The sequence below is a fragment of the Suncus etruscus genome, chromosome 6, assembly GCF_024139225.1.
Source record: "Suncus etruscus isolate mSunEtr1 chromosome 6, mSunEtr1.pri.cur, whole genome shotgun sequence".
NCBI classification, from domain to species: domain Eukaryota; kingdom Metazoa; phylum Chordata; class Mammalia; order Eulipotyphla; family Soricidae; genus Suncus; species Suncus etruscus.
In genome coordinates, this window is record NC_064853.1 from 36,978,682 (window position 1) to 37,003,934 (window position 25,253).

At 46.2% G+C, this 25,253-nt stretch overlaps 1 protein-coding gene across 1 annotated transcript in view; it reads right to left on the reverse strand.

Annotated features, from left to right (window-relative positions):
• Positions 1-1,536: 1,536 nt before the first annotated feature.
• The window catches only part of NFYC (nuclear transcription factor Y subunit gamma), a 62,269-nt gene continuing 38,552 nt past the window's right edge, over positions 1,537-25,253 (reverse strand). Inside the window, exons 4-10 of the mRNA XM_049774936.1 lie at positions 24,972-25,085; positions 19,353-19,448; positions 13,644-13,817; positions 10,224-10,382; positions 6,871-6,978; positions 3,676-3,735; positions 1,537-2,396 (exon numbers count right to left, since the gene is read on the reverse strand). Of these exons, the coding sequence (XP_049630893.1) occupies positions 2,277-2,396; positions 3,676-3,735; positions 6,871-6,978; positions 10,224-10,382; positions 13,644-13,817; positions 19,353-19,448; positions 24,972-25,085 (831 nt within the window). The 3' untranslated portion in view covers positions 1,537-2,276. The remainder of the gene's footprint in view (positions 2,397-3,675; positions 3,736-6,870; positions 6,979-10,223; positions 10,383-13,643; positions 13,818-19,352; positions 19,449-24,971; positions 25,086-25,253) is intronic.

A 25,253-nucleotide genomic window follows, 5' to 3' on the forward strand; every position in this document is an offset into this window, starting at 1 on the left:
CAGTCATACAGTACATATAGGTCTCTCTTTCACACACGTACTTAATATATAGTAAAATACATCACCTCCAACATATACACAAGCCTCACACTGTACACACAGACTATATATATTTATAGGGGGGGGGTCTCACACACACACCCCTCATATATGGACAGATGGTAAAGTACATCCCCTACATATATATGAGTCTCACACACATATACAATGTCAGGAGAGCAGTGACCTTGGGCAAGTCACTGAACTTCACTGGGCCCCCTAGTCTCCACGGTTAACACTGGGATCATGCTCTCTTTTCCTGTCTCCCCTACAGGGTCACCCTGAAGATCATTGGGAGGGTGGATGCTGCAAGAGCTAGGAAAAATGTTTTAAGAGTGCTCCGGATGTAAGGGGATCGTGCTGGGCATTAGATAGGGGCTCTCTGGGGCTGCATCAAAGTGTTTGTTTACACCCCAAAGGGCCCTGCTGGCGGGGCAACTTAAAGGGAACGTGCTCTGCAAGGAAGCCGCTTGCCAATCACAACTGATCAAAACATGTCCAGAAGAATGGAAGTCTATGGCAAAGCCAGGGCTGGCTGGCTGGCTGAAATTCCAAGTACACTTGGTTTTCAGAAACTAGTTGAAAAGCAAAGGTAGGGCTGTATGTGGGGACCTCAGCATGGGAGGCTAGCCAGGAAATGAAATAGCTGAGCTTCAGTCTAGGCTCTGATGCCAGGGCCCTTCAGTAGTGGCACTCCCACATACTTCCCTCTCATGCAGCAGTGCTATCCACGCAGAATGGGCAGTGTCATGCTGGCATGTCTTACTGAAGCACATGTGGGTATAGGAAAGAGAGAAAGGCCAGAAGATCCCCTTCTGGGATTTACCGGGGTCTTAGTTTGAAAGAGCTTTCTTCATGATCCTCCTCTGGCTAACTCGGACCCGAGCAAGTGACTGTGTCCTACAAGGCAGGCAGGCACCTCTGAGCAGCAGAAAGATTCAGATGCAGCTCCTTGATGGTGGTGCTGGTGATGATAAAGAAATTCTTTTGCTTCTCCAGGAGCAAACATGCTCCTCCTACGGCATTGACTGACTGACTCATTCCCTCCCCCATTCCCTTTACCATTGTGGTAACTGGAACACACTTGGTTGTGATGTTAACATGTGGCTGTGGTGCTCTCTGAGGACACATGCTTTAGCCATGATTCATACACACCTGGTGTGGTAGACATTTGTGGCACCAGGATTGTGTTCTGTATGTGGGTGAACTCAGGACTGGACTCAGGACCTCAGGCCTGCAAGGCACATACATGCTCTACCACAGAGCCAACCTGGCCCATGGAAGTTCTTTTTTCAAATCAGGTAAAGAACTCAGTTTGAATCAGGTATAAATATTTGCTTTGCTTTGATCCCCTACCCATTGTCCAAGGGTCTGAACCCCCAACCCAACATCCAAGAGTCCCCCCTTTTTTTTAGACACCCAACTTGAGGGCAAAGTATTTCCAAAGCAAAAGTGGCCCTCTAAAATGCCCCAGTACACAAAAACCCAGACTCTAAATTATCTAAAGTGAAATTTATTGCATTTCATGCAGTTTGAAGTCCATGCAGCAAAGGAGACTAGTATCATTTTTAATGCAGTTAAAAAATAAAATAAAAAACAGGATGGGAGGATGCACAAATTTCTAGTCTCCCTGAGTCCCTGGGAGAGAAGAAGGGCCCAGGAACGCAACCTTCCACTCTAAGAGATCTGAGTTCATCTCTCAAACGCTAGGAATGTTTCCATAGCCTCTGGATGGAAACATGCATAGCGCAAGGGCAAGAGCAGGGCGCAGGGTGAGGACCACTTGTGAAAAGGAGCTACACACGTCCACCCAACCTAATGTGGGAGCAGAACAAGGTGGCAGAGCTGTTTGAGGAATCAGGAGGTAACGCACAACCCAAGATTTGCTCCTAAAAACTGTCGGCAAGAACCAAAAGAACTATTTATTTCTTCAACCACACTCTTCAAGAAAATGCCATAAATATGTTATTTAATAATTTCATTTTATAGCACTGGACACAGAGCTCAACATACTGAAATATTGATTCCTTGGAGGAAAAAAAAAAAGAGGAAATAAAAAATAATGCATTTTCTTTTGGATAATCTTGGCCCTAGGCATGGGACGTAGTGCACCAGAGTCCTATCCTGTAGGAGACGTGGAGATCCGAGGGTCCTCTGGGGAGGAAGGTTGTGCCCATCGCCCGTGGCTGTATGACAAAAATTGTGTTGTTTGTCCTTGACATTGCCTGCTCAGGCCCTCAGTCACCAGTCACTTGAGGAGCTTGCCCATCGGAGGCCTGGTTGGCTGACTGGATGAACATGGGCTGCGCCAGGTCCTGACCGGCAGGCATGGTGACTTGCTGAATCTGGTAGAGCTGCTGCGAGGGTTAAAGAGGAGAAAGTGAGAACATGAGAAAGTGGGAACGAGGCATGCAGTACACGATGGGACTCCAGTTATTTGGGGGCCCTCGGATATCTCGAATACCACCCAATGCTGTGTGTCTGAGGTGGGAAGGGAATGAGGCTAAGCTGGGAGGGGGCACAGGAGACACCTGCCTGGTATGAGTGGGGTTGGGGGGGGGGGCGTGGGAGGAAGTGCAGTGAGTTGCATTTCCCTGGCTTTCACTTCTTTGGACTTGAGTCTTGAGCTTGCTGCACACTGTTCATCTGTGACAAACACCAGGAGATTTGAACCATTTCACCAGCAACTGTTACTCAGCGTCACCCCAACTCTTGGTAGTCCTCTCCCCCAGGTGCAAACCATCCTGCTGAGGTTGCCTGGGTCCCAACACTACAGCCAGGGCCAGGGCAAGAGAGAACCGCTACTGAAGGCCAGGGTTGAGTGGACACCAGGTCTATCAGGTATCCACCAAAAAAAGGTATTAGCCATCTTGCATCCCATGGACCCAGGCAGTGAACCCAGAAGCTGGTGCTAGCAGAAGAGGGACAGCAGGAGGCACTCAGCCTTTCCCTCTGTACAGGAGAAAACATGAACATGGGCATGGTCCCCTACAGGGTATGTGTGAATGTGTGTGTGTGTGTGTGGTGGGGGGAGGTCTGTAGTGTAAAGGTGCAGGGGAAAGGGCAGAATCCTTTCTTGCTTGGGCTTTGAGCTACTGGAATCCAGCACTGAGAGTTCAAGGTCACATGTTGTCTACTACCTAATTCCCACTACCCAACAGTGAAGCTTGGCAGAAACTTGCCCTAGAGAGAAAACAAGGGCCAGTTCAGAACTGCTTGGTGAGCAAGACAAAAGTACTTCCCATCTCCAGGGCTTAAATTTACTCATCTGGAATTTGGGATCTGAGCTAAATAAAGATCATTTTCAGGGGCCGGAGAGATAGCATGGAGGTAAGGCATTTGCCTTGCATGTGGAAGGACAGTGGTTCGAATCCCTGCATCCCATATGGTCCCCTGAGCCTGCCAGGAGCAATTTCTGAGCTAGAGCCAGGAGTAACCCCCGAGCGCTGCCGGGTCTGACCCAAACCTCCCCCCCTCAAAAAAAAAAAGATCATTTTCAAAACCCACAAGTCTACAAAGTAAAGGGGCTGGTGCTTTGTTCAAACAGACTGCTTACTGCTAAGTGAGGACAGGCTGGGCATTACCTGCAAGCCCACACCCTACCATGCCCCACCAAGGCAGAGGCAGGGATCTTACCTGGCCATCTGTGAACTGGCTGAACTGCTGCTGTCCTTGCTGGACCTCGGTCTGTGTGATCTGTGAGAATCAAGGCAAAGAGGAGGTACATTAGCTGTAGTTGGCTGAGCAGTGGGGCGGTGGGGAGTGAGAAGGGGTTCCCCTGCAAACCCCAACATTGATTCCTACAGCATCCCTGGCACTGATGGCTACCCAGGGATCTGATACCACATGACCTAGAGTACATTAATACACAACTTGTACCAAAAAGAAAATGATGTGGGTGTAGTTTGGGGGCTGCATCCAGCAGTGCTCAGAGCTCACTATGGACATGCTTGGGGGGCCATGTGATATGATGAGGATTAAACTAGGGCTGGTCACATGAAAAGCAAGAGCCTAAAACCTCTATAATATCTCTCTAGCCCCACAATCATGTCTCTTAATGTCTACTCATACCTTTCCCCAACTCCTGCCAGGTCTTTTTTTTGTTTTGGCCACACCCAGTAACACTCAGGGGTTACTCCTGGCTATGCACTCAGAAATCACTTCTGGCGTGGGTGACCATATGGGATGCTGGGGGATCAAAACATGGTCCGTTCTAGGTCAGCCATGTGCAAGGAAAATGCCCTACTGCTGCACCACAGCTCCTGCCAGGTCTTTTGGGGTCTGGGCCTGAGTCAGTCAAAACACCCAGCATTTAGGCATTTAGGTGCTGACCAGATAAAAGGATATTCTTGTTTTTGTTTGTTTTAGTTTTTTTTGGGGGGGGGACAGTTGGCTGTGCCCACAGGCTACTCTTCCCCTCCCGTGGGTTGCCCTGCTCTCAGGTGTGGTGCGCTACCAGGAATGGAACCTGCATGCAGTCCAGCCTTTTGATCCATCTCCCCAGTGCTGGACTAGCAGAAATCCTGTCTTTGAGTCAGTAAAGGTAGTGAGTGGTCTCTTTCATTCTCGGAAGGTGGGCTCCAAACCAACCCGTATCAGCCCGACTGAGTGGAATATAAAACACCCTGGCACAGGGTGCTTGGCGCAGGCAACCCTCATGGCAAACCTATGAAGTACTTTTTCCGAGCAGGGCCACGTACAGTCCTCTGGGCCAAGGGGAAGGGGAGAGAAGGGGGACAGAGTAAGCAAAGCATTTGTCACATGCATTGTAAATACTAGGTGGTATTTTAGAAGAATTCACTGACACGTGGAGCCATGCGACGCCAGTTGCTGGCGACAGCTTGGTGAGGCAATAGATTCAAGTGGGCATGTGTGTCTATGGAACATTTCATCTGACCCAACAATGTCCTCTGTGTGCCATCCAGCCACTCTGCCAGGTAAGGACTGTCCTCTCAAGTGTCCTCACAACAGCCCAAAGCAGCCTGTGAGGCTCTGAAGAGTGAGGAGAGCTGGGGAGGCTGGGAAGGGGCCAGGGCTCAGGAGGCAGGGGGCCATCCGCTGCTCCTGCCCCTTCTCCCACACTCCTTCCTGCTGCCTGATTCCGACCACCCCCCTCCCCAGGGAGGGGGCCAAGGAAGCATTCACGAATGTCTGCAGAGTAAGTGAATGACATGAAGAGCAGTGGAAAATATTCCTCAGAGATAAGGCTAACCGTGGCCTGTGGTCAGCAGAACTGCCATTCCTATCAGCAGAGGAGAAAGCTTCATTTACCTTTAAATTACCCTGAGATACTGTTACTCAGCACTGGCTCACGGAGTATTTACCAGAATCTGCTAAGTGACAGGCTGTCACAGTGAGAATCCGTTGTTATGGAGACTCTGATGGTTTGGGAGTGCTCTCTTCTGGATTTCCCTCTCCTTTCTACACATCCAGTTCTCGCTTCCTGGTCTTAGTTTCTGGGCTCCAAACTGATGTCTGAGAAACCAAAAACCCTTCCTTCTTCCTTGGTCCTATCCCCATACCACAGGACATTTTCAGGTACTAAGTTAGACATACAAGCCTTTTTTTTTTTTTTTTTAAGGGTAGTATTCATGGGTGTGACCAGCCCTGAGATCTGATTCTGTCACTTGAGCCCCAAGGAAATGAGGGAAAAGCCCAAGTCCTTAGATGAAGGGCCTTTAATGGTCGCAAAGACTATGGAACTCCAAGTCTTGCTTTTTGGCTCATTCCTCCTATTTTCCCAAATGAGATCTTTGGAGACCTGCTCTACAAACTCAGCTCTGTCACCACTGTCAATAGATACATCACCAGAAATGCAACTGGGCCAGACGGCCTAGCTCTTAAACGATCGCTGCTTTTTTTGGGTATGAGGCAAAAGAATCCATTAACAACGTCTCCCCTTAAAAAAAAAATGTACAGCTTCAGGGGCTGGGAGATGGCTCACAGGATTGGAACACAGGCTTTGCATGCAGGAGCCCTGGGTTCAATCCCTGATAACTGGAATAGCAGTACTGGGAGTAGCTCCCGGACTGCTGAGTTGCCCCACCCCCACCAAAGCTAAAGAAAACACCACCTCCCCCTAGCTAGCACTGTATCCCTCAGTCCCCAGCAATATGCTGCCCAGGTGTGTAGACCCCAGGCTTCGGAGGAGTGCCTGAGGCTCACAGCCTTGATGCCAGGACCAGAGAGGAAGGTGAGGGGGTTCTGGTTAGGAGAGCAGAAGGTGAGGGCAGGTTCTGAGCAAACTTCCCAGAGACCACAGGAAGTGCCAGGACTTACCAGATATTGAGCTTCAAAAACAGAAACATGGGGACTGCATTTAATGGCACAACTGTGCCTCACACGAATGTGATCTGTGGCTCCATTCTCACCACATAAAAGTCTGTGAAAAACTAGCTGGGAGAAGAGGAGAGCTCAAGTAAGAGAGCATATGCTGGGCACTCCTTAGGCACTGGGTTCTTCTATCCCTGGTATACCAGGTACCCAAGCACTGCTGGGAGTAGCCCACAGTGACCCTGGAGCACCAGTGTGTCCTGGCCCGAGCTGTCTGAAATGATTCTGGTAATCTCCTGGCACCCCTTCCAACACTTTCAAGCAAACACAAAGCGGTAAGCCTTCTTCTGGCCAGAATGTAGCACTACTCAACAAGCTTCTTCAGGCACTGAGAGAACGGGCCCATCTATCTGTCCTGAAAACATGATGGGAGGAATGATACTTTACATCCAATCCTCTGCCCCATGTGTACATCTCTGGTGTGCGCAGAGGCAGCTCATGCTTTGAGTTGTGATCAGAGCACCCTCATTCTGCCTGCCCCCACTCCAACTCACGTACCTGTTGAGCATTGGTGGCAAGTGTCTGGATCTGTCCCTGCACAACTTGGGTGCCTGATACAGGCTGGGCTAAGCGAATATACTGCAGCTGGCCAGCATTCAGCTGCACCTAGGGAAAGGCAGAAATAGAACACAGGTGCTTGATGTAACTAACCTCTTTGGGCAAACTGCACAATCAGAAAAGGTGATGAGCCCTGACCCCGGCTCCCCTCCCCCCCCCCAAGCCCTTCAAGCCCTTTTCTCTGAGCTCTCTGAAGATACCCACCCTTTGCAAATCACAAGCAAAACCATAATATCCCCACTGCACAAAACAGGGCAGTTCCCTGAATGGACTCTGCAGAAAATTCCCAGAGGACCTTGCTACGCACATTGAAGGCCACACGGCTCTTCCACAACAATCTTGGGTTCTGAGCTCTGTGCCTGATCAGGAATGCAGCTGCCCCTGTGCCTTTCTCCCCTTTTCTCCTGGCTCTGGAGGGCTGATCCAATCTGGAGGCAAATTCCAGAGTCTAACAGGAACCCAAAGTCTACAGCCATGGAAGGCTGGCTTACTTTTATTCTCTCTGTCCCTGAGAGCCAGGACCAATGGGGGTCTGTGGGACTTTTCGGATCCTTGGTGTTCAGCACTAGCTTCTGGCCAAACGTCTCCCCAGGAAAAGCTGAATCAATAAACCTTTCACAGAAAACCCCATCTTGGGAAACCAAAGCTACAAAAATGCCCTCAGAGTCTCTCATGCTTAAGATTAAGTCTCAGATAATACAATAATACCACATACTGCATTTAATTGTGTGCTAAAAGCCTTAACTCGGGCTCTTAATGCTCCAGTGTACCATGAAAGTATTAGTGTTTTGAGCGTGGGAATGACAGAACAGTTACAGTGAGTGGAATGGTGGCTCAGCAAAGAAAAAAGGCCAGCCAAGCATACTCACAATGTGGGGGAAGACAGCAGTTCCAGGAGCACCAGCCTGCTTTGGTTGTGAAGGGAGCTTCTGGAGCAAGTCCTAACTCTGTCCTAGAGCAAACCTTGTCCTTGCTTTCAAAGCTAACTTTTGAGCATATGTGTGCCCTGGGCCCATGAACATGGTTCCTACATGCACATGTTGCCCTCATCTCTCCTCATCAGATGTGGACTTTCCTACTTTCATGCTGGGTTGTGTGCCAGGGCTCCTTCCACCTTTGGAGAGACCTGCCTGAACTCTTTCTTGAGCACATCACTCCCCACTTATTTTCTTATCCTTCCTCTCTCCTTCCTCAGTACCATCGAATGAATACTGTTTTCACTTCACTGCTTGTCTCCCCCTGAAATTTCTTTCTGTGAGGAAAGATGGCAGCCCTGAAAGTCCCAGCAAGGTAGCTACCCAGGGATCTCCACTGGTATCAATATATGTATACATATATGTATATATACATATATCTTTCTCTCTCCTCGTCTTTCTAAATTTATTTTAATAAAGCTAATTTACTTCATTAAAATAATACTTCAAAAAATGTTAACTTCTCTGCTGAGAATCTTCCTTCCACAAAGATACTGATAAATGTAGCCGTACTCTTGAGAGTGTTGTCAAAGCAAATGGGCTTCTGGGAAACATCCAACTTCAAAGGTAGCGTGAAGCCATCAAGAAAAGACTAACCCTCAAGATTTTGGTAGAAAACTCCAAAACTGTCTGCTTAAGGTAAGATGGAGAAGCGTTATAAACAATTAAGAATCAGGTCGAAAGGACAGGCAAGAGAGCATGACCTGCCTGCCATTTCTTCCCTGAAAATATGCCAGGAGGAACTGCTGAGAAGTTCTAATTCCAAGCCTAACCTGCCCACCAAAATTTCTTAATAGGACTTCCAGGCAACAGCGTTAAGCTGCTTGCAGGATGAAGGCTGCTGAGTAGAGGCTTGGGAAACCTCATGTGATGATGGCTGGTCCCAGGAGTTACCAGAACTTCAGCCAAGGAACACAGGATGAAGGCTAAAAGCTTTGTCCCGGGAGTGGGGAAGATGGACTGATGGCCATGGGGATTTTACATTTCCCATCTGGGAAGAGCTCTCTGCAATAACTCAAATATGATGGAAAAGCTGTCAGTCAGATAGTTCCAAGTACTTCTTAGAAGCAAGAGACTTCTTTTAGGCTTGGGTTTCGACATCTGGTAATGTTCTGCCCTCAGTTTTCTACAATAACTAAGGGGATCCTCACAGCTTTAACAGTAGGAACAAGTAAGTTGTCCCTGGGGTTTTAAAAGACAAGCCAAGTTTTCTTCCAAATGTCACCACTATTACAAGCATTCTAATTAATTTAAAATCGTAAAATCCTGCGAAAGGTTATCTGAGAACAGTGAAGATGAGGTCCTGAATTCTACAGCAAATTTACATGGTAAAGCACTGTGATCCAGAGGGTTATACATTGAGGTAAAGTTACTGCAAGTAGGAACTCTTCTCTAGTTTCAAAGTTTTGTTTTAGCAGTATCACATGCAGAAATAAAAATGATTTAAGAGATCCTAGGATTGGTGGCAGTAAGGCCACAATGTGGAATTGATGGAGAGTGAGTGAGTGAATGAGTGAGAGAGGGGAGAGAGGGAGGGAGAGAGAGAGGGAGGGAGAGAGAATGAGAGTGTGAGAGAGAGAGAAAGAATATAAAAGAGACATACAGGCTTCAATGTTCTAAGCTTTCTCAAGGCTTTGGGACTTTCTTCAAAGAGGAAGTAATTAACAAAGTCCAACTGAGTTCTCTGTCAACAGCCATTTACATAAAGACACAGGGCCGAAAATAAGAGGACTCCTCCACATCACTCACTTTCCATACCTTTTGGTGGTGAAATGACCACCCTATAGATAGCAAGCATTAAGATAAGGATATTTTTTTTTCAAAAGAACAAGTAAAAGTAAAAAAGCCAACAAATCTAAGAAATAAAATCCCTCAAGGCACACAGGAAGCAGCAGTCCACAGAAGGAAGGGATAAGTTAAATGAAAGCCAAAAATACACTTTGCTGCAGGCTCCACTGGGAACTGACTCATGAATATGCAACAAGTGTATTTATGGCCTTCCCCATCCACCTCCTTCTTATTCTCTGCTAATCAAAAGACAGGAGGGCTCACGGGGCCTTTGGGCCTGCACAGAACAGTGGTTACAATGATTTCTCTGCTTGTGATGGAGTGAGAAATTTGGAGGAGCTGCCCCATTGTGCTGATCCCAACCCCTTGAATCTGGATTGAAGGTTAGGTAGTGAGTAAAACGTGAAGCAAGTGTGGCTGGGAAATAGAAATGCAGGCTAGAGAGAGAGTTATGTGAGTACAAGGAAGATGAAGTACTTCTACCCTAGTTTTGCCAGTGCCACATATACCTCAAGGCAAAGCAAGGCTTACCGGGATCTGCTGGATCTCGCCTGTGTTCGTTATGATTTGCTGCATCACCTGCATGGTCTGTCCGGTGCTGCTCTGGGCCTGCTGGGTTTGACCTTGGGGCTGTGCCTGGACAATCTGTACCTGTTGTCCTTCTCCAACCTGCATGGTCACCGGTGTGGTCTGCAAAGAGGCACAAGACGTGGTTGAGTTTACTAGGGACTTCACTGTGGCAGGCAACTAGAAGTGGGAACAGATTCCTGTGGGCTGCTAAAGTTAATCCCCCAAACAAAGGAAGGGAAAGACACCAGGTTTTCAGGCTCAAAAGTACACAAAGTAACTGCCTCGGCCCTGCTTCCAATGCTGCAACTTCTCACAGTTCCTTTAATGACAGACTGGCACATAGGGTACAAAAGAATAAAAAGTAACCACGATAGCTCACTTGAGTCAAGGCCAAAGTCAAGTCTAGAGAATGTGGTTTTGGAGCACATACTAAATGGGAAGTGGGGCTGGTGAGAATCTAAGTTCAGGATGCTTGGGCTCCTTCTTAGGCATACGAGTCACTGGAAAGAAAATAAGACGAAGAGAGCTTTTACCCCATTCAAGCAGCAGAGCCAACTCCAGCCCACAGCGGCCAGCTGGCTGCTCCCAATCACAGCACAATGTCCCATGGGGAAGACAAACAGTTTCAACACTGTTAACACCTGCATCTCAACGGAGGCCAGCCTGACAAAACAATAATTGTGCTTTATTTTGGGGTCACACACAGCAAAGTTCAGGAGCTACTCTAGGCTGGAAGCTCACTCATGGTTGAGGGACCAAACATGAACCTTCCATATGCAAAGCACACACTCCAGCCTCCAAGAGCAGAATTTAATAGAACAAGAGTTTTAACTTTCTAGAAACAGAAATCTCTGAGAATCTCTTGAAAAACCTGACATATATAATTTGGCAGATGCTGTTCCTCACTTGTGTAATGGAATGTAGATAGATGAAAGTGGCTTCTTTGAAAGATGGAAGAGATGAAATGTCAGTAGAGTCGGTCATTTCTTCAGATCTCAGAACTTCAGCCCTAGATGTGACTTTTGTAGAGTTCTAGAGTAGTGAGCCGGACTGGCAAGTTCAAGGTGAGAATGCTACCTGCTGCACCTGCTGTTTGAGTCTTCCTATTTCCCATTCTTACACTATGATTTCAACTCAGTCTATTTGGGGAAACCTCTAGAATTCCTATCTAATGACAGACAAGATAGGATTGATTACTAAAATATGCTTTTCTTCACACTTTTATTTTTGGTTTTTGTGTCACACCTGGTGGTACTCAGCTTACTACTGGTTCTGTACTCAGGGATCACTCCTGGCATTGCTCAGGGGGGCTCATGAGATGCCAGGAATGGGACCTAGGATGGCTGCATATAAAGCAGCCATAAAGTACCCACTGTACTATTGCTCTGGCCTCTTTCTTCCCACTGTGATCTGTATTAATTCTGCAATAGATCTCTGTATTTGACATGAAATATCCATCACCACAGGCCCAGGATTGTGTGGCACAGAGTGTGTTACTGTGACATAGCAAGTGGAAAGTAAAACAACAGCCGAGAGATGCTGGAAGGGTCCCACACACCACCTTCACAAGCTTTACCTCCTCCAAGTTGGTAAGTCTGGGATGGCAGAGAATATGACAGATGAAATTCCCTAACTGAAAAAAAAAAGCATACCAGCACTGTATGTACTGAATCAATAAAATGTTCCCAAGAGGATGCCCAAGGTGTTTCCGAATCATTTCAGAAAGATAAAGGCTCCTATTAGCATGGCAGCTAGCAAACTGCATGTGGTGTGCCCTGGATTTGGGGACGTCCTGAGCACCTTTGGATTGGAAAACTCTCTTACAAGTTCACTCTGGAAAGAGATAAAACCTTTGGCAGATAAGCACTTGCCACTGCAAAGGCTCAAGCATCAGCCAAAGAAAGTCCTTTAGGCTCACAATGTAGTGCTAACCTTGAGGCCAGGACCAGTTGCAAATTAGCTTTGAATGTTCCTGCCTACAAGTGTCTGACAAAGAGCAAATGCTTTCTAATGTATAGATTTTTTTAATTACAGGGACTAAATCTAAAAACTTTTTTGGGTTCTGAGTCACAGCCAATGGTATTCAGGGGTTTCTCTCGGCTGTGCTTAGGAAAAATCCCAGTGGTGCTCAGAGGACCATATATGATGCTGGGGATAATAGTTTTGTTGGTCAGACGGACGGCAAATGCCGTAACCCCAGTACTATCTCTCCAGCCTTAAAATCTTAATATTTAAATCTAAGTCTGCCCGTTTTTTCTAGGAAACTCTGCTCCTCGCCATTCTGAGGCCATGCTGGCCCAGACTGAGGACTCTATATGCCTGACACCCAGTGGCATCCCATTGACAGTAGCTTCCAATACTCCTTCCTGGGGCCTCTCCCCAGCTCGAAGTCCTTGTTTGTGCAGTGCAACTCCTAGGAAAGCAATCCTTCCACACTCCAGGGCTCCCTCTAAAACTCTTCAGCCCCTTTAGGGAACTCTCTCGGGCCTCCTCTATGGTATCTTTCTGATGACCTCTCACAGTACCGTCTGCACAATCCTAAAGTTATTTTACATTCCCCCACGGTGGTAAGATGTTTAAGTGCCTGCAGTTCCAGATAGATTGTAGAATTTTATTTTATTTTTGCTTTCTGGGCCACACCTGGTGACGCTCAGGGGTCTGGCTACGTACTCAGAAATCGCTCCTGGCTTGGGGAACCATATGGGTTGAACTGCAGTCTGTCCTAGGTTAGCGAGTTCAAGGCAAGTGACCTACCGTTTGCACCACCGCTCTGGCCCCAAGATTGTAGAATTTTAAAAGATAAGTTTTATTTACCTTTGTATCTCGAACACATAGTGTAAGACTTTACAGAGGACACTGTCTGGATACAGAGCTCAACTAGTATGAACATACCACTCTGAAAGACTACTGAGGAGAGAAAGAATCTTCTGATTACTATCTAAAAACAGAAAGTCACTTGACACAAATATGGCAGGGCAGAGACATGCCATGGAGAAGGAGGAAGAGGTCAACAAGCTGGCCAAGATGCTGGCTTCCCCCTTTCAGCAGAAACACACAGAGATAGGGGGTCCACTTAACCCCCTTCATGTGACTCTTCACAAGAGCATTATTGGGGCTTTGTCCTAAAATGTTTGCATTCCCAGGGATCCTGTAGAATGTCTTGTCCCTTGCAACAGTTTCCTCATTTGTCTCATTAGAACACCAGAGTCCAGAGAGGTCAGGGTGACATGTCACTTCAGAGACTGCATCTGGAGAAAGGCCTGTGTGCCCAGACTTCAATCCTGGCACACTATAAAGACTTGACAGCTTTTCAGTCCTAGTCCAAGTTGCCCCCAACTTAAGAAGTGCCTTTGTACCGGGCACCCACCAGAGCCCACAGACCTGGCCCTGCTGAGGCTGCGCGATGATGATCTGTCCGGGCTGAATGGTGGTTGTCGAATTGGTGGTCTGCTGGCCCTGCTGCTGCCCCTGCACTTGGACAGCAGCAGGCTGCTGAGCCAGCGTGAAGTAGTACTGGACGGGCTCAGCAGGAGTCACAGACTGGCGCACCTCCTCCTGTAGGGTAGAAGGAGAGGCAGGTAAGAGGAAAAGAACCGACTCAGCAGCCGCCACGGTGAATTTCCATTCTGCCCCCGAATGGGCTGGGTGCAGTTGCCTGCTGAATGCTGAGCTCTCCACATTTGAAGCCAAGGGAAAGTGGAATTCGAAGAGACCAGTTGTGCTAAATCAAACTAAAAATAACAGATTCCATAGGCTTCACAAAACATACAGCCAATTTTCTGAAGTACAGAGTAATCACCCATTGCATGATGAGCTGCAAATGGGCAAATAATTACTGTAACGAAAAACCACGCACCAGCAGTGCTTGTCAGTAAATGCTGTCAAGACCTGTGATCTGAGAACAGTGCTAATTGCAAGCCCTGGGAAGATGCTACACTCGCAGGCTGGCTCCCAGGCTCCCAAGTGAGCAGCCCTCACCAAAATCATTCTGCTCATACCACCCCAGCATGGAGCGAGCAGGGGATGGGGAAACAAACTGTTTCCTGGGTTGGCATTGTAGACTCAACTGTCAGATGAACAGAGCACTGGTGGGTGTGGGCCCAGCTTTCCTGGCACGATGAAAGCTCTGTGGTCACTTAAGAGCTGTGTCTACTGTGTTAGAGCGGGATCTTATGCTTAGCCTCTGAGGTGAAACCCAGGGACCAAAGGACAGCTCTCCATTGGGGGGTGGCCTTGGCTGACTAGGGAGTTCAGAGTATCCAATCTTCGGTGTAGACGATCCTTCTTCGCTGACGTTTTCCATGGCAGAAGGAGTAAACAACCCTCTCCCAGCCACCTTGAGCTCACAGCTGAGAGTGTAGGATGTTTACACACACTACGACATGGTCACAGCCCGAATGTCCTGGTCTGCCTGGTCCCCAAACAGACAAAGATCGGCGTCTGCTGCGGAGGGCCCAGCGATTCTCAGTGCCCCTGCCTGAGACACAAAAATGACAGACATAAAGCCACTTGGGCTGACTGAACCAAATCAGCAACTAGAGCTTCGCCCTTGTTTGCCCATGCTGGAGTCATGAAAAGAGAAGCTATTTCAAGTTAGACAGACATTGTGAATTGACTCTACTCTCCCTGGTAAAAAAGTCGGTGTTGCTTCCAACCCCTCACCGTGCTCTGAGACCCCATATCTGCTTCCACATCCTCTGCCACTAGCACTAAAGCACTCAGAGTGCTAGGCCTTTCCAGTCCTCCTCACTGCCTTACCATTCACTCCCTGTAAGCACTCCCGAGTGCTTACTGGTGAATGGATCACCAGACAATTGGGGGGAAGGGGGGAGTGCTTCTCTTTCTTTAATTCATGTAGGGGAGCATGGTGATCTATTGAACCAATACTATTACCCAAGAACACACTTTTGCTACATCTAGAACTCTGGCCACTATGGGAGAAAAGCCTCCATTTTCTGGAGCCTAAGCTATGGGTTTCTTTTTTTGGGGAGTGGGGTGCTTTGGTGTTTGGACCACACTTGGTGGTTCAGGATCTACTCATAGCCATATGCACAGAAGTTAATTCTCGTGGGATTAGTGGGCCATGTGGGGTGCAGGGAATCAAACCCATGTCAGCCACATGCATGGTAAGTGCCCTCCCTGCTGTACTATATCTATGGCTCCATTATTATTGTTTTTGGGCCACACCCAGTGATGCTTAGGAGTTTACTCCTGGCTCTATGCTCAGGAATTATTTCTGGTGGTACTCTCTAAGAACCAAATGGTTTGTCGGGATCAAACCTGGGAGGGGTTTGTGTAGGACAAACACTCTATCCACTATAATATTGTTAGTCCTTCTGAAATATGGGTATTCTTTCACTTGTTGGTGATGGGGGGCAAAAGGGGGATTCGAGTCAGGATCCCAAAGCTGGGACTGCTGACTAGCCTTTGAGAAATGTGGGTCTGTGCATCACAAGGTTTTCTACTAGCCAACTGCTTAGCTGAGGTAGATATTTGCAGCATTCTGGGTTTCAAAGTTACACGAATCAACTGTCTAGGTTAATACAGTCTGTGCTTTAGACACAGTTTTAACTCTGAATATGAGTTTGCTGAGGAAAGCCCATTTAATTTCATCTAGGTCTCAGTTTCCCAAGAACACCTTAGCAGTGGCAATGTCCCTTTCAATTCCAACTGCTCACCATTGTAAATAAGAGTTGATCTGATACTAAATCTTGGCTGTGGCAAGATAAAACATGTGCCCTCCTTAACCAAGAAATAGAGGCAAAGTATGCCTTTCAAAGCTCCTGAGCCACGTGTGAGGTCCTTATTTATCAGTGATTTTCCTTCCCGATGGTGGTGGTGGTGGTAAATTATTGAAGTCCAGATCTAACTTGGAAAAGCTTTCAGATAATGAATGGGGAGAGAGTAACACATACACAACTAACCCCACCTGTAGGAAGTAGGGCAAGCAGGGAGAAAATGCCACATCTCAACCCAAACCAGTGATGCTCCTCACAACTCATATGCGAGTGTGGACCCCCCCCCCTTTTTTTTTTTTTTTGGTATATGTGTGTGGAGGGGGGCCCACACCTAGCAGCGGTGCTCACTGGTTACTCCTGGTGATGCTCAGGGACCATATGGGATGCCAGAGATCAAACTTAGGTCAGCACGTCAGCAAGGCAAATGCCTTACCTGCTGTGCTATAGCACTCTGACCCAAATGTGGACTTTTTTTTTTTTAATCAAATAAAAAAGTAATTTTTTTCTTTCTTTTCTTTTCTTTTCTTTGGGTCACATCTGATGGTGCTTATGGAGGGGGGGGCATAGGAAATATTGGGGATAAAACCCAGGCCAGCCACATGCAAAGCACTCTGCCCTCTGTACTATTTACTGCTTCAGCCTTCCTCCCAAAGTAAACTCTTCAAATATTCCTTTCAGAAACCAAACACTCATTGAAAAAGCTGTGAGCACAGGTACAATGTTTCTGCTCTGTGCCCTCTGGAACTGAGTTCCTATACAAGGTCTCAGATTTGGTGAGGACCGGTAGAGGTGCTCAGGCTTGTGCTAACAAATGGACAGGGTGTGACTCTTGTCCATCACTGGAAAAGAAAGATGCAAGACTAAGGTTTCTGCATATGAAGTCTCTTTGTTCTGCCAATGGAGGTCAAGCTAGCAAGGGAATGGTTTAAAGAAATGGGTGAAGAGAAAATGACATTTCAATGGACAGGCAGGAACTTTCAACTCAAAGCATTACTAGGATAGAAGTCAGGCCTCAAATATCTTTTGCTTTCAAATGGGCTTAACTTTGTTACCTGAAGACCAAGAGAAATTCCCAAGCATTCCTGAGAATTCAAGACCTACAATTCAGTATTTTGTTAGCTCCTTTCCAAAGTGGTACATCACCTCAAGTTCTAGAAGGATCTAGATGGGGTACTTGCTCATCTTTAGCAATGCACCCTCTCCCCCCCCACACACACACCTCCCAACATGAGGGCCTGTCCTAGAATCTTCTCTGAAGCTGGGACTAACAGATATCTCCCAAGAGCAAGTGGCCACACAGCCCAGGGCTATTCCCCCACACTGTGCAGTCAGCTCCAGACTGCAGCATGTTCACTTCAGTGGCGAGATGCACCGCTGTCTCCTTCCAAAAAGGCGAGTTTGGGAGAGTAGGCGCTTTTAAAGGACTTTAAGAGGTGCCAGCCAATTTGAAGCTGGGGAAAACTTCGTGTCTATAGAGGATTAAAAGTGCTATCTTAGAATTTCAGAGCAGCAGCTTTTAGCAATCTCAACCTTTCAGAGGCTAGGCAGCAGCTGTCCCCAATAGGATGCCAATCAATGGTTTGAACACCTAGGAAGAACTAACTCCAGGCAGTAAGGAGCTGTTTCAGCTAGATGCACTTTCAAAGGAGATGGATGAGAGCATTTGTATTGGGCTGGGATGGAACAAGGAACTGACACCCTGAGAGTCAAGCTCTGGGAACTGTGGAGGAAGAGAGAGGGCACGACCCCTCTCTCCAGCCAGAAATGTGTCGCCCGAAACAAAGGCCAACCAGGAGAGCAGGTGTGTGGCATTCTTTGTTCAGAAGGAAGAGTGGTGGTCTGAGTTCTTGTAGCAGTGACTTCTCAGGGAGGAGGGCTGCACCTTGTAGGAGGAACTGAGTCTGTGGACACAAAGCTGCAATGTTTCAAAGGTGATGCACAGCCGGGGGACGACCGTGGCAGCCTGCCGCTGTAAACATCCGACTGAAAGCTCCTCTGGACACCTTACAGCTTCCAGTCAAGGATGTTTACAGTAGCAAAGACTGCCCAGAAAGGATGGAGCCACAGCGAGGCACCTGCTCAACTAAGGTCATGGGGGATGCTAACCCGAGGGCTCCAGGCAGGATCAGGGTCATAAATGTGCATTGCTCCTTCACTTTCTGATGGGTCAGAAATATGAGAACATGTGGGAGAAAGGTTGACACTGAATGACTCTATAATATTCTAGGAATGCAGGATCATATTCTATGATTAGTTGAGGATAACATACTCTAGAATAGTTTAAAAAAAAACTTTAGGGGCCGGCGAGGTGGCGCTAGAGGTAAGGTGTCTGCCTTGCAAGCACTAGCCAAGGAAGGACCGAGGTTCAATCCCCCGGCTTCCCATGTGGTCCCCCCAAGCCAGGGGCAATTTCTGAGCGCTTAGCCAGGAGTAACCCCTGAGCATCAAATGGGTGTGGCTGAAAAAAAAAAACTTTGAAGTTCATAAATATAAAGCAAGCAGAACAAGGCCCAGCTTTACTCCTGCCATACTGCACCATTTCCTAAGAGTGTCTGCTGCACTGGGTGAGTCATGCATGCTGCATGCCCGAAACAATGAGCTGCACAGGACAGGGGTCTATTAGAAGTGCAATTAAGAGCTTGATACACCCAAGGTGCTGGAAAACAATTGGTGTGACCTTTGGAGAGGAGCAGGCAGAAGAGAGGAAAGACATATATTCACATTCTTTCTTAAGATTGCTTAGAAAATGGCTTAAGTGGTGGTTCTCAGATTGGGTGCAGCTCCTCAGATGCACAATAAAAGCATCTGAGGAGCTTTAAAAAGTACTTTTGCTTTGGCCTCCCCCTCAGACTCTGATTCAGCTGGTGTGGGGTGGAGCCTAGGCAGTGGTAATTTTTAAATCCTAACAGGTGATTTTACTTGTGCAGCCAGCAAACTCTATAGAGAAGCAAAGAGAAAAACCAAAGTCCATTCATTCCAAATGCCTCTGAGAACATAGGAAAGCAATTTCTTAAAAACCTAAAACTTGTAACTCCCTGGTAATGTTCTCCCATTCCAGACTAAAGAATTCGGCTACAACCTCCCAAGGATACTTTGAAATGAGCTTCAATTCACTGCAACTTTTAAAAGTCCTTTTAAATTTGAACGTGTTCACTGAAATACCACCTCAGAGGCACTGAGTTAAAAGTATCCATGAATGAGAAACAGAAGATGTTAAAGATGGGTCTGATCTAGACAAGGAGAAGCAAAAAGGAGCCAATGACTTGTGCTGAGAAAGACAAAAGAGCATTTCTGACACCAGGATGCAAAGTGCGTGGTGATCAGCAGCCTCTACCACGCCAACCTGGCTCACCTGACGCTTTGGAGGTTTCAGTTCATCTCTGGGAACAATATCGATGAGAAAATCAAACTGATCAAATTTTGTAATTGCCATGGCGATGTCATTTCTCTGGAACAAAGAGAAGGCAGTGTGAAAAATTACCCAGGGGAAGGACGACCGTGACCACTTCACCCTCCACATTATAAGAAAAAACCATGACATCGGAGCCAAATTGAATACCCAGGACCAAGTCTATAAGTAGATAAGCAGAGTCAAACTTTCATCAATTCAAATCATCAGACAGGAGGGAGAAAAGCGCTTGGGGGAAGAAAAAAAAAAAAAAGACAATTCGTGCTCAGCAAACTGGAGGTCTACACCTTCTCCTACCATTACTCTAGCTTGCTCCTGCTCTAAGTGTTGAGTCACCATCCTCCCACCAAACGGAACACACCTAGCAACTGCAACCAGCATGTTTCTGGTAATTTTGTGACTAGTAACATACAGCTGTTATTCAATCCTATAACCTCTTTACAGTACTGAAAATTACTTGCCTCTTGGGTGCCCAAGTATTTATAACCTCAAAATATGCATTTCCAATCTCCTAGCAAAACCCCAATTTAGTAATTTTAGGAACATTTTCACATCACTAGATGTTAGTTCACATAATGCTATGATTTTTTTTAGAAATTTGAAACCAGGGGCCAGCGAGGTGGCGCTAGAGGTAAGGTGTCTGCCTTGCAAGCGCTAGCCAAGGAAGGACTGCGGTTCCATCTCCCGGTGTCCCATATGGTCCCCCCAAGCCAGGGGCAACTTCTGAGCGCTTAGCCAGGAGTAACCCTGAGCATCAAATGGGTATGGCCCAAAAATTTAAAAAAAAAATTGAAACCATAATGTTAATAACATATACATATGTATATATACTTCTTTTTCCTTTTTGTTATTATTTTGTGTACAAGGAGGTGCACACTTGAGTTTGCTGTTTACTGGGAATGGGATGCAGGTGGAAAGGGAATTTAGCTGGGATGTTCACGCATGCTTACTTGGTGTGGTGTACCAGGTGTCATGGGAGGCAGTGCTGGGGATCAAACTTTCAGCCTCATGCTTTTGAGGCAGGCACTCTTTTGAGGCACTGCATTATCCCTAGATTTAATCTACTTTATTGTTTTCATCTAATTGAATGTAATATGAATATTGGAAGTCTGATGTTCCTACACTAGATTACTGGCATGGCTGAGGAGAGAACACAAGAACCAGCTGAACAATAGATTTCCTATGGTTTGATGGGGCTCAAAAACACATCCTTTAAAGTAAATGTTTCAAGTATTTTTTCTTTTTTGGTTTTTGGGTTACATCTGGCATCGCTCAGGGGTTACTCCTGGCTCTATACTCAGAAATCGCTCTTGGCAGGCTCGGGGGACCATATGGGATGCCAGGACTCGAACCACAATCCTTCTGCAGGCAAGGCAAAGCCCTACCTCCATGCCATCTCCCCAGCCCTCAAGAATTTTTTCTAAACCAATGCACTGTGAAAACTTAAGATTTGGTTACATCACCTAAAAATTTAAAAACAAATGAAAAAATAAATGATATACATGTTTGTTGTATATGTAAACATTTCCATGGGATTATTATGTTACTGATCCTACCCTGATTGGTGATTGTGCCCTACCCCAATCAGGGTAGAATCAGTAACATAATAATCCCATGGAAATGTTTACATACAGAATACATGTTGAAATATTTAGGGAAAAATTAACTATGAAATGCAATATAAAATAGGTAGCTTAGGCCATGGGTATGACCCAAAACCCCCCAAAAAATATGTGTGTGTGTGTGTGTGTGTGTGTGTGTATACATATATATATATATATATATATATATATAAAATAAAATAGGTGGCTTGATAGGGTGGTAGGTTAATATGGGGATGAAACAAGTAAAATGTTAACAATAGGATCAAGGTGATGAAAATGTAAAGTATTCACTGTAAACTTTGCTTATGCTTGAAGTTTTTCATAAATCTTGGGGAGAATCAATCTACTAACAAAAATCCTTAGCAACCTCTACAAAGCACATCTTAAGGCAAAGTGACTCATCAGACAAATTGGAGATGGAAATTTTCTTTTTCCTTCCCTTGTCTCTCCGATGGCCCCAAGCCACTGAAATGCAAAACTCTAGTCCATCCTTCTTGCCAACCACCAGCTTGATAATAAACCCTCCCAACCGAAGCAGGGCACATCTTAGGACTGCCAGGACTCATTTAAGATTAGTACGCAGAAGTATCACATTCTTGATGATGTCACCTACTCAAGTTATCTAAAACGGCTAATCTAGGGAAAGGGGAAAAAAGAGAAATAATAACCTTAAAACATACTCCAAGTTTTCTCTATTAGTTGAGTCACAGCAAATATTTAATATCAATAAAACTATTAATATTTAAGTAACTTTAAAATATTTTAATGTTGCCTTTTTCAATGCTAATGTTTTAGTGGATGACTCAATAATTAAAATATAGAAATTAAATACATAAATTGATGAATTTTTAACAAACATATGCTTCTGATAGTTATCACCCATAAGATCAGTGAAAGTGTATTTTGTCCCTTTCTTGTCAATTAGCACCCCTAACAATCTTAGGCAAACAGAGCTTTATTATTTATCACCAGAGGTGGTGATAACATATAGTATCATACATTATGAAATTTTCCCCTTTGGTTTCTTTTGGTTAATATTTTTTAGATCTTTCCATGCTGTCATGTGAATCAAGGTTTCTTGTTTATTGTTGAGAAGTAATCCAGTTTATATATTTCCGTCTTGATGGATATGTATTTACAGATTCCCATCACATTTTTATATTCCCATCTTGATGGATACTTGAGTTGTTCATTCATTTTTTTTTTTTAATTTAGATTTTGGAGAGTGCTCAGGAATCGCTCCTGATTGTGCTTGGGGGACCATATGCTGTGCCTAGGATCAAACTATCTAAATTCTGGGGCTGGAGTGATAGCACAGCGGTAATGTGTTTGCCTTGCATGCTGCCAACCCAGGAGGGACCCAGTTCAATTCCTGGCATCCCAGCTGGTCCCCCAGCTGTCAGGGGTGATTTCTGAGGGTAGAGCCAGGAGTAACCCCGAGCACCACTGGGTATGGCCCAATAATCAAATCAATCAATAAAGTAAATTTAAGGGGCTGGAGTGGTGGTGCAGGTGGAAGGCATCTGCCTTGCCTGCGCCAGCCTAGGATGGACCGCGGTTCGATCCCCGGAATCCCACATGGTCTCCCAAGGCAGGAGCGATTTCTGAGTGCATAGCCAAGAGAAACTCCTGAGTGTCACGGAGTGTGGCCCAAAAACCAAAAAAAAAAAGTAAAAAAACAAATAAAAATAAATTCCATTTTCTTCCTGCTTTCCACTTTGTTGTTATTATTGAGACCATGATTAAGGGTTGCACATTGAGTTGTGGTGCTTGCACACATGGTTGTGTACTTGTGAGGAGCTGCACATTATAGCTGCAGTGCTTGCACATGCTCCAATTTAGCTGAGTTGTTTGCCATATTGTGGATGCACTGCTCACAGAGGGTGGCTGGCTGCTTCCTAGATAAACGGATCTCAATACAGAAATATGAGATGGGACCCACCATCTTCAATCCCAACCTCAACCTCACTAGCCGGCCCACAGTTTGTTGTTAATTGCTATAGGAAGAGTTGCGTCAATTTCCCTTTGCAAACATTCTCTTCAGTTTTCCCAGTGAAGTGATGAAACTGGCAGAGTTTGGTGGGGTCCCAGCACTTTCCCAAACTGGGTAAATAAGCCAGGCTGTTGGAACTAACGGCAGATAAGAGATCCTTTCCTCCCTCTCCATGTACAAAAATGCTCCCTGAGCAAGAAAGGCAATAACCACCTGATCAAGTTCTATTGGAAGTAGCAGAGGACCAGGCATGACTTTGGTGTCTATTTCACCAGATAGTGTGAGTGAGCAGTGGATTGAGAAGACTGACAGCAGCACAAGGATGTATAGGTTATCACAGTCCCCAGATGGCACTGGCTCAGCTCTTCCAGACTCTCATTGTGCACTGCAGCCATCAACAAGAGCACTTCAGCTGAGTCTGTGCTGAAAACTGCATGTGGATGTGCCCCATGACTAATTTCTGCCTCAGAGCACTGTTTCCACCTTACCAGCTCTACCTTGTTCGCTCCCTTTAAGATCCCAAAGCACTGGAGTCATTGAGGGTCACAAAGGCCTGAGTGCTGGCATCTGAAAATGGACCCTATGGTATGCAGGATGAGCAGGTGTTCACTCAGAAGATGGTACCCAAAGTCAGCCAGTTCTTTACATGTCTTCCACACATGCACAGGGGACAGCCCACCAAGAACAGCCTTTTCAAATCTCTCAGGTGGCGATTCCTAGTACCTTAGCCCTCAGCTCTAGTGCTAAATGCTCCCGGGCCAGTACAACTGCAATCTGGCCATCTGGGAACTGGACAAGGTAGCACTGATGGAAAAACTAAAGCTAGTTCCACAGATGTCCTCAGGAGGTTCTCATTCTAGACTGTCTCTAGTTACAGTCCTATGTGGTCAGGAGAGGCCTAGGGGAGGGGAAAGTAATTGAGTAGAATGCTGCAAAAATTGGCAAGGGGTTCAGGACTCCCCTTAAATAGATAAAGCCCAATAAAAATTGCTTCTGAACAGTGTGCTGCCATGGTATTCATCATCTCAAATACTCAAGTAATGGGGGCCTCAGATGGTTCCCTGCACCCTGTCAGAGGCCTCCCTGGAATATTTATTGTAAGTGCCTACGATACCCGTTGGAGCCCTTGGCTCTAGAAGTTCTCAGTGCAAAGTAATCAAAAAATTAATGGTGGTGGAGGTGGGTGGGTGGGTGGTTTGCACATACTCGGCTGTGGTCAGGGCTTACTCCTGGTGAAGATCAGGAGACCATATAGGGTTCTCAGACCCAGTTAGCTTTGTGCAAGGCAAGTGCCTTACACACTATACTATCTCTCTAGTCAAAACTAAAAAGATTTTTAATAGGGAAAATCTGTTTGTCTGCATTTTCTGTCATTCACCATGATTTACACTACTGTTAATGACTAGTAGAACATACAAATGTTCTAGCACCACACCAAAAACAAGAGTGTCTACTTTCCTCCACCATTTTATTAGCTTCCATCCCTCCCTACAGTCCTCCCTTCCTGGGACCTCCACACTCCCAGCTCCCCCACCATGGTAGGCTCAGTCTGTAGACCAGTTCTCAGGTTCTGTTGCACTTGGACATTTGTTATTCCCATACTATACTTCTTTATATAACTATAAAGTGTATGTCTCTCAATGGGAGGTATCGATGACATATGTCAGCTTGAGAGAGATCTAAGAAAGAACAATCTTTTTTTTTTTTAGTTTTTGGGCCACACCCAGTGACGCTCAGGAGTTACCCCTGGCTATGCGCTCAGAAGTCGCTCCTGGCTTGGGGGACCATATGGGACGCCGGGGGATCGAACCACGGTCCATCCAAGGCTAGCGCAGGCAAGGCAGGCACCTTACCTCTAGCCCCACCACCCAGCCCCAGAAAGAACAATCTTTGATTCAGTCATGCAAGAGAAGTAAATGAAGGCAGCTGTGTGACCAGTGTCCCAATGTAAGTCTACAGTACTACCTGCAGAGTGCGTCGTTTGTTATCCTCTGTATGGATCCAGGCTCGGAGCGTCAACTCTGTGATAAAAATCTGGGCTGCCTTGGCAAAGAGCACAGGAGCTTCTGCACTGATCATCTGCAACAGATGAAAGACCTCATTGTCAATCACCATCGAGACATTCAAACTGGTCAGTCCATGCCAGCCACTTGTCCTACCACAGGACTATGGGGCAGAAGTTGGAAAATGAAAAGCTAGTAGCATCTAGAGTCCAAGGTAAAATAAATTCATGAGTGGGGGAACAGC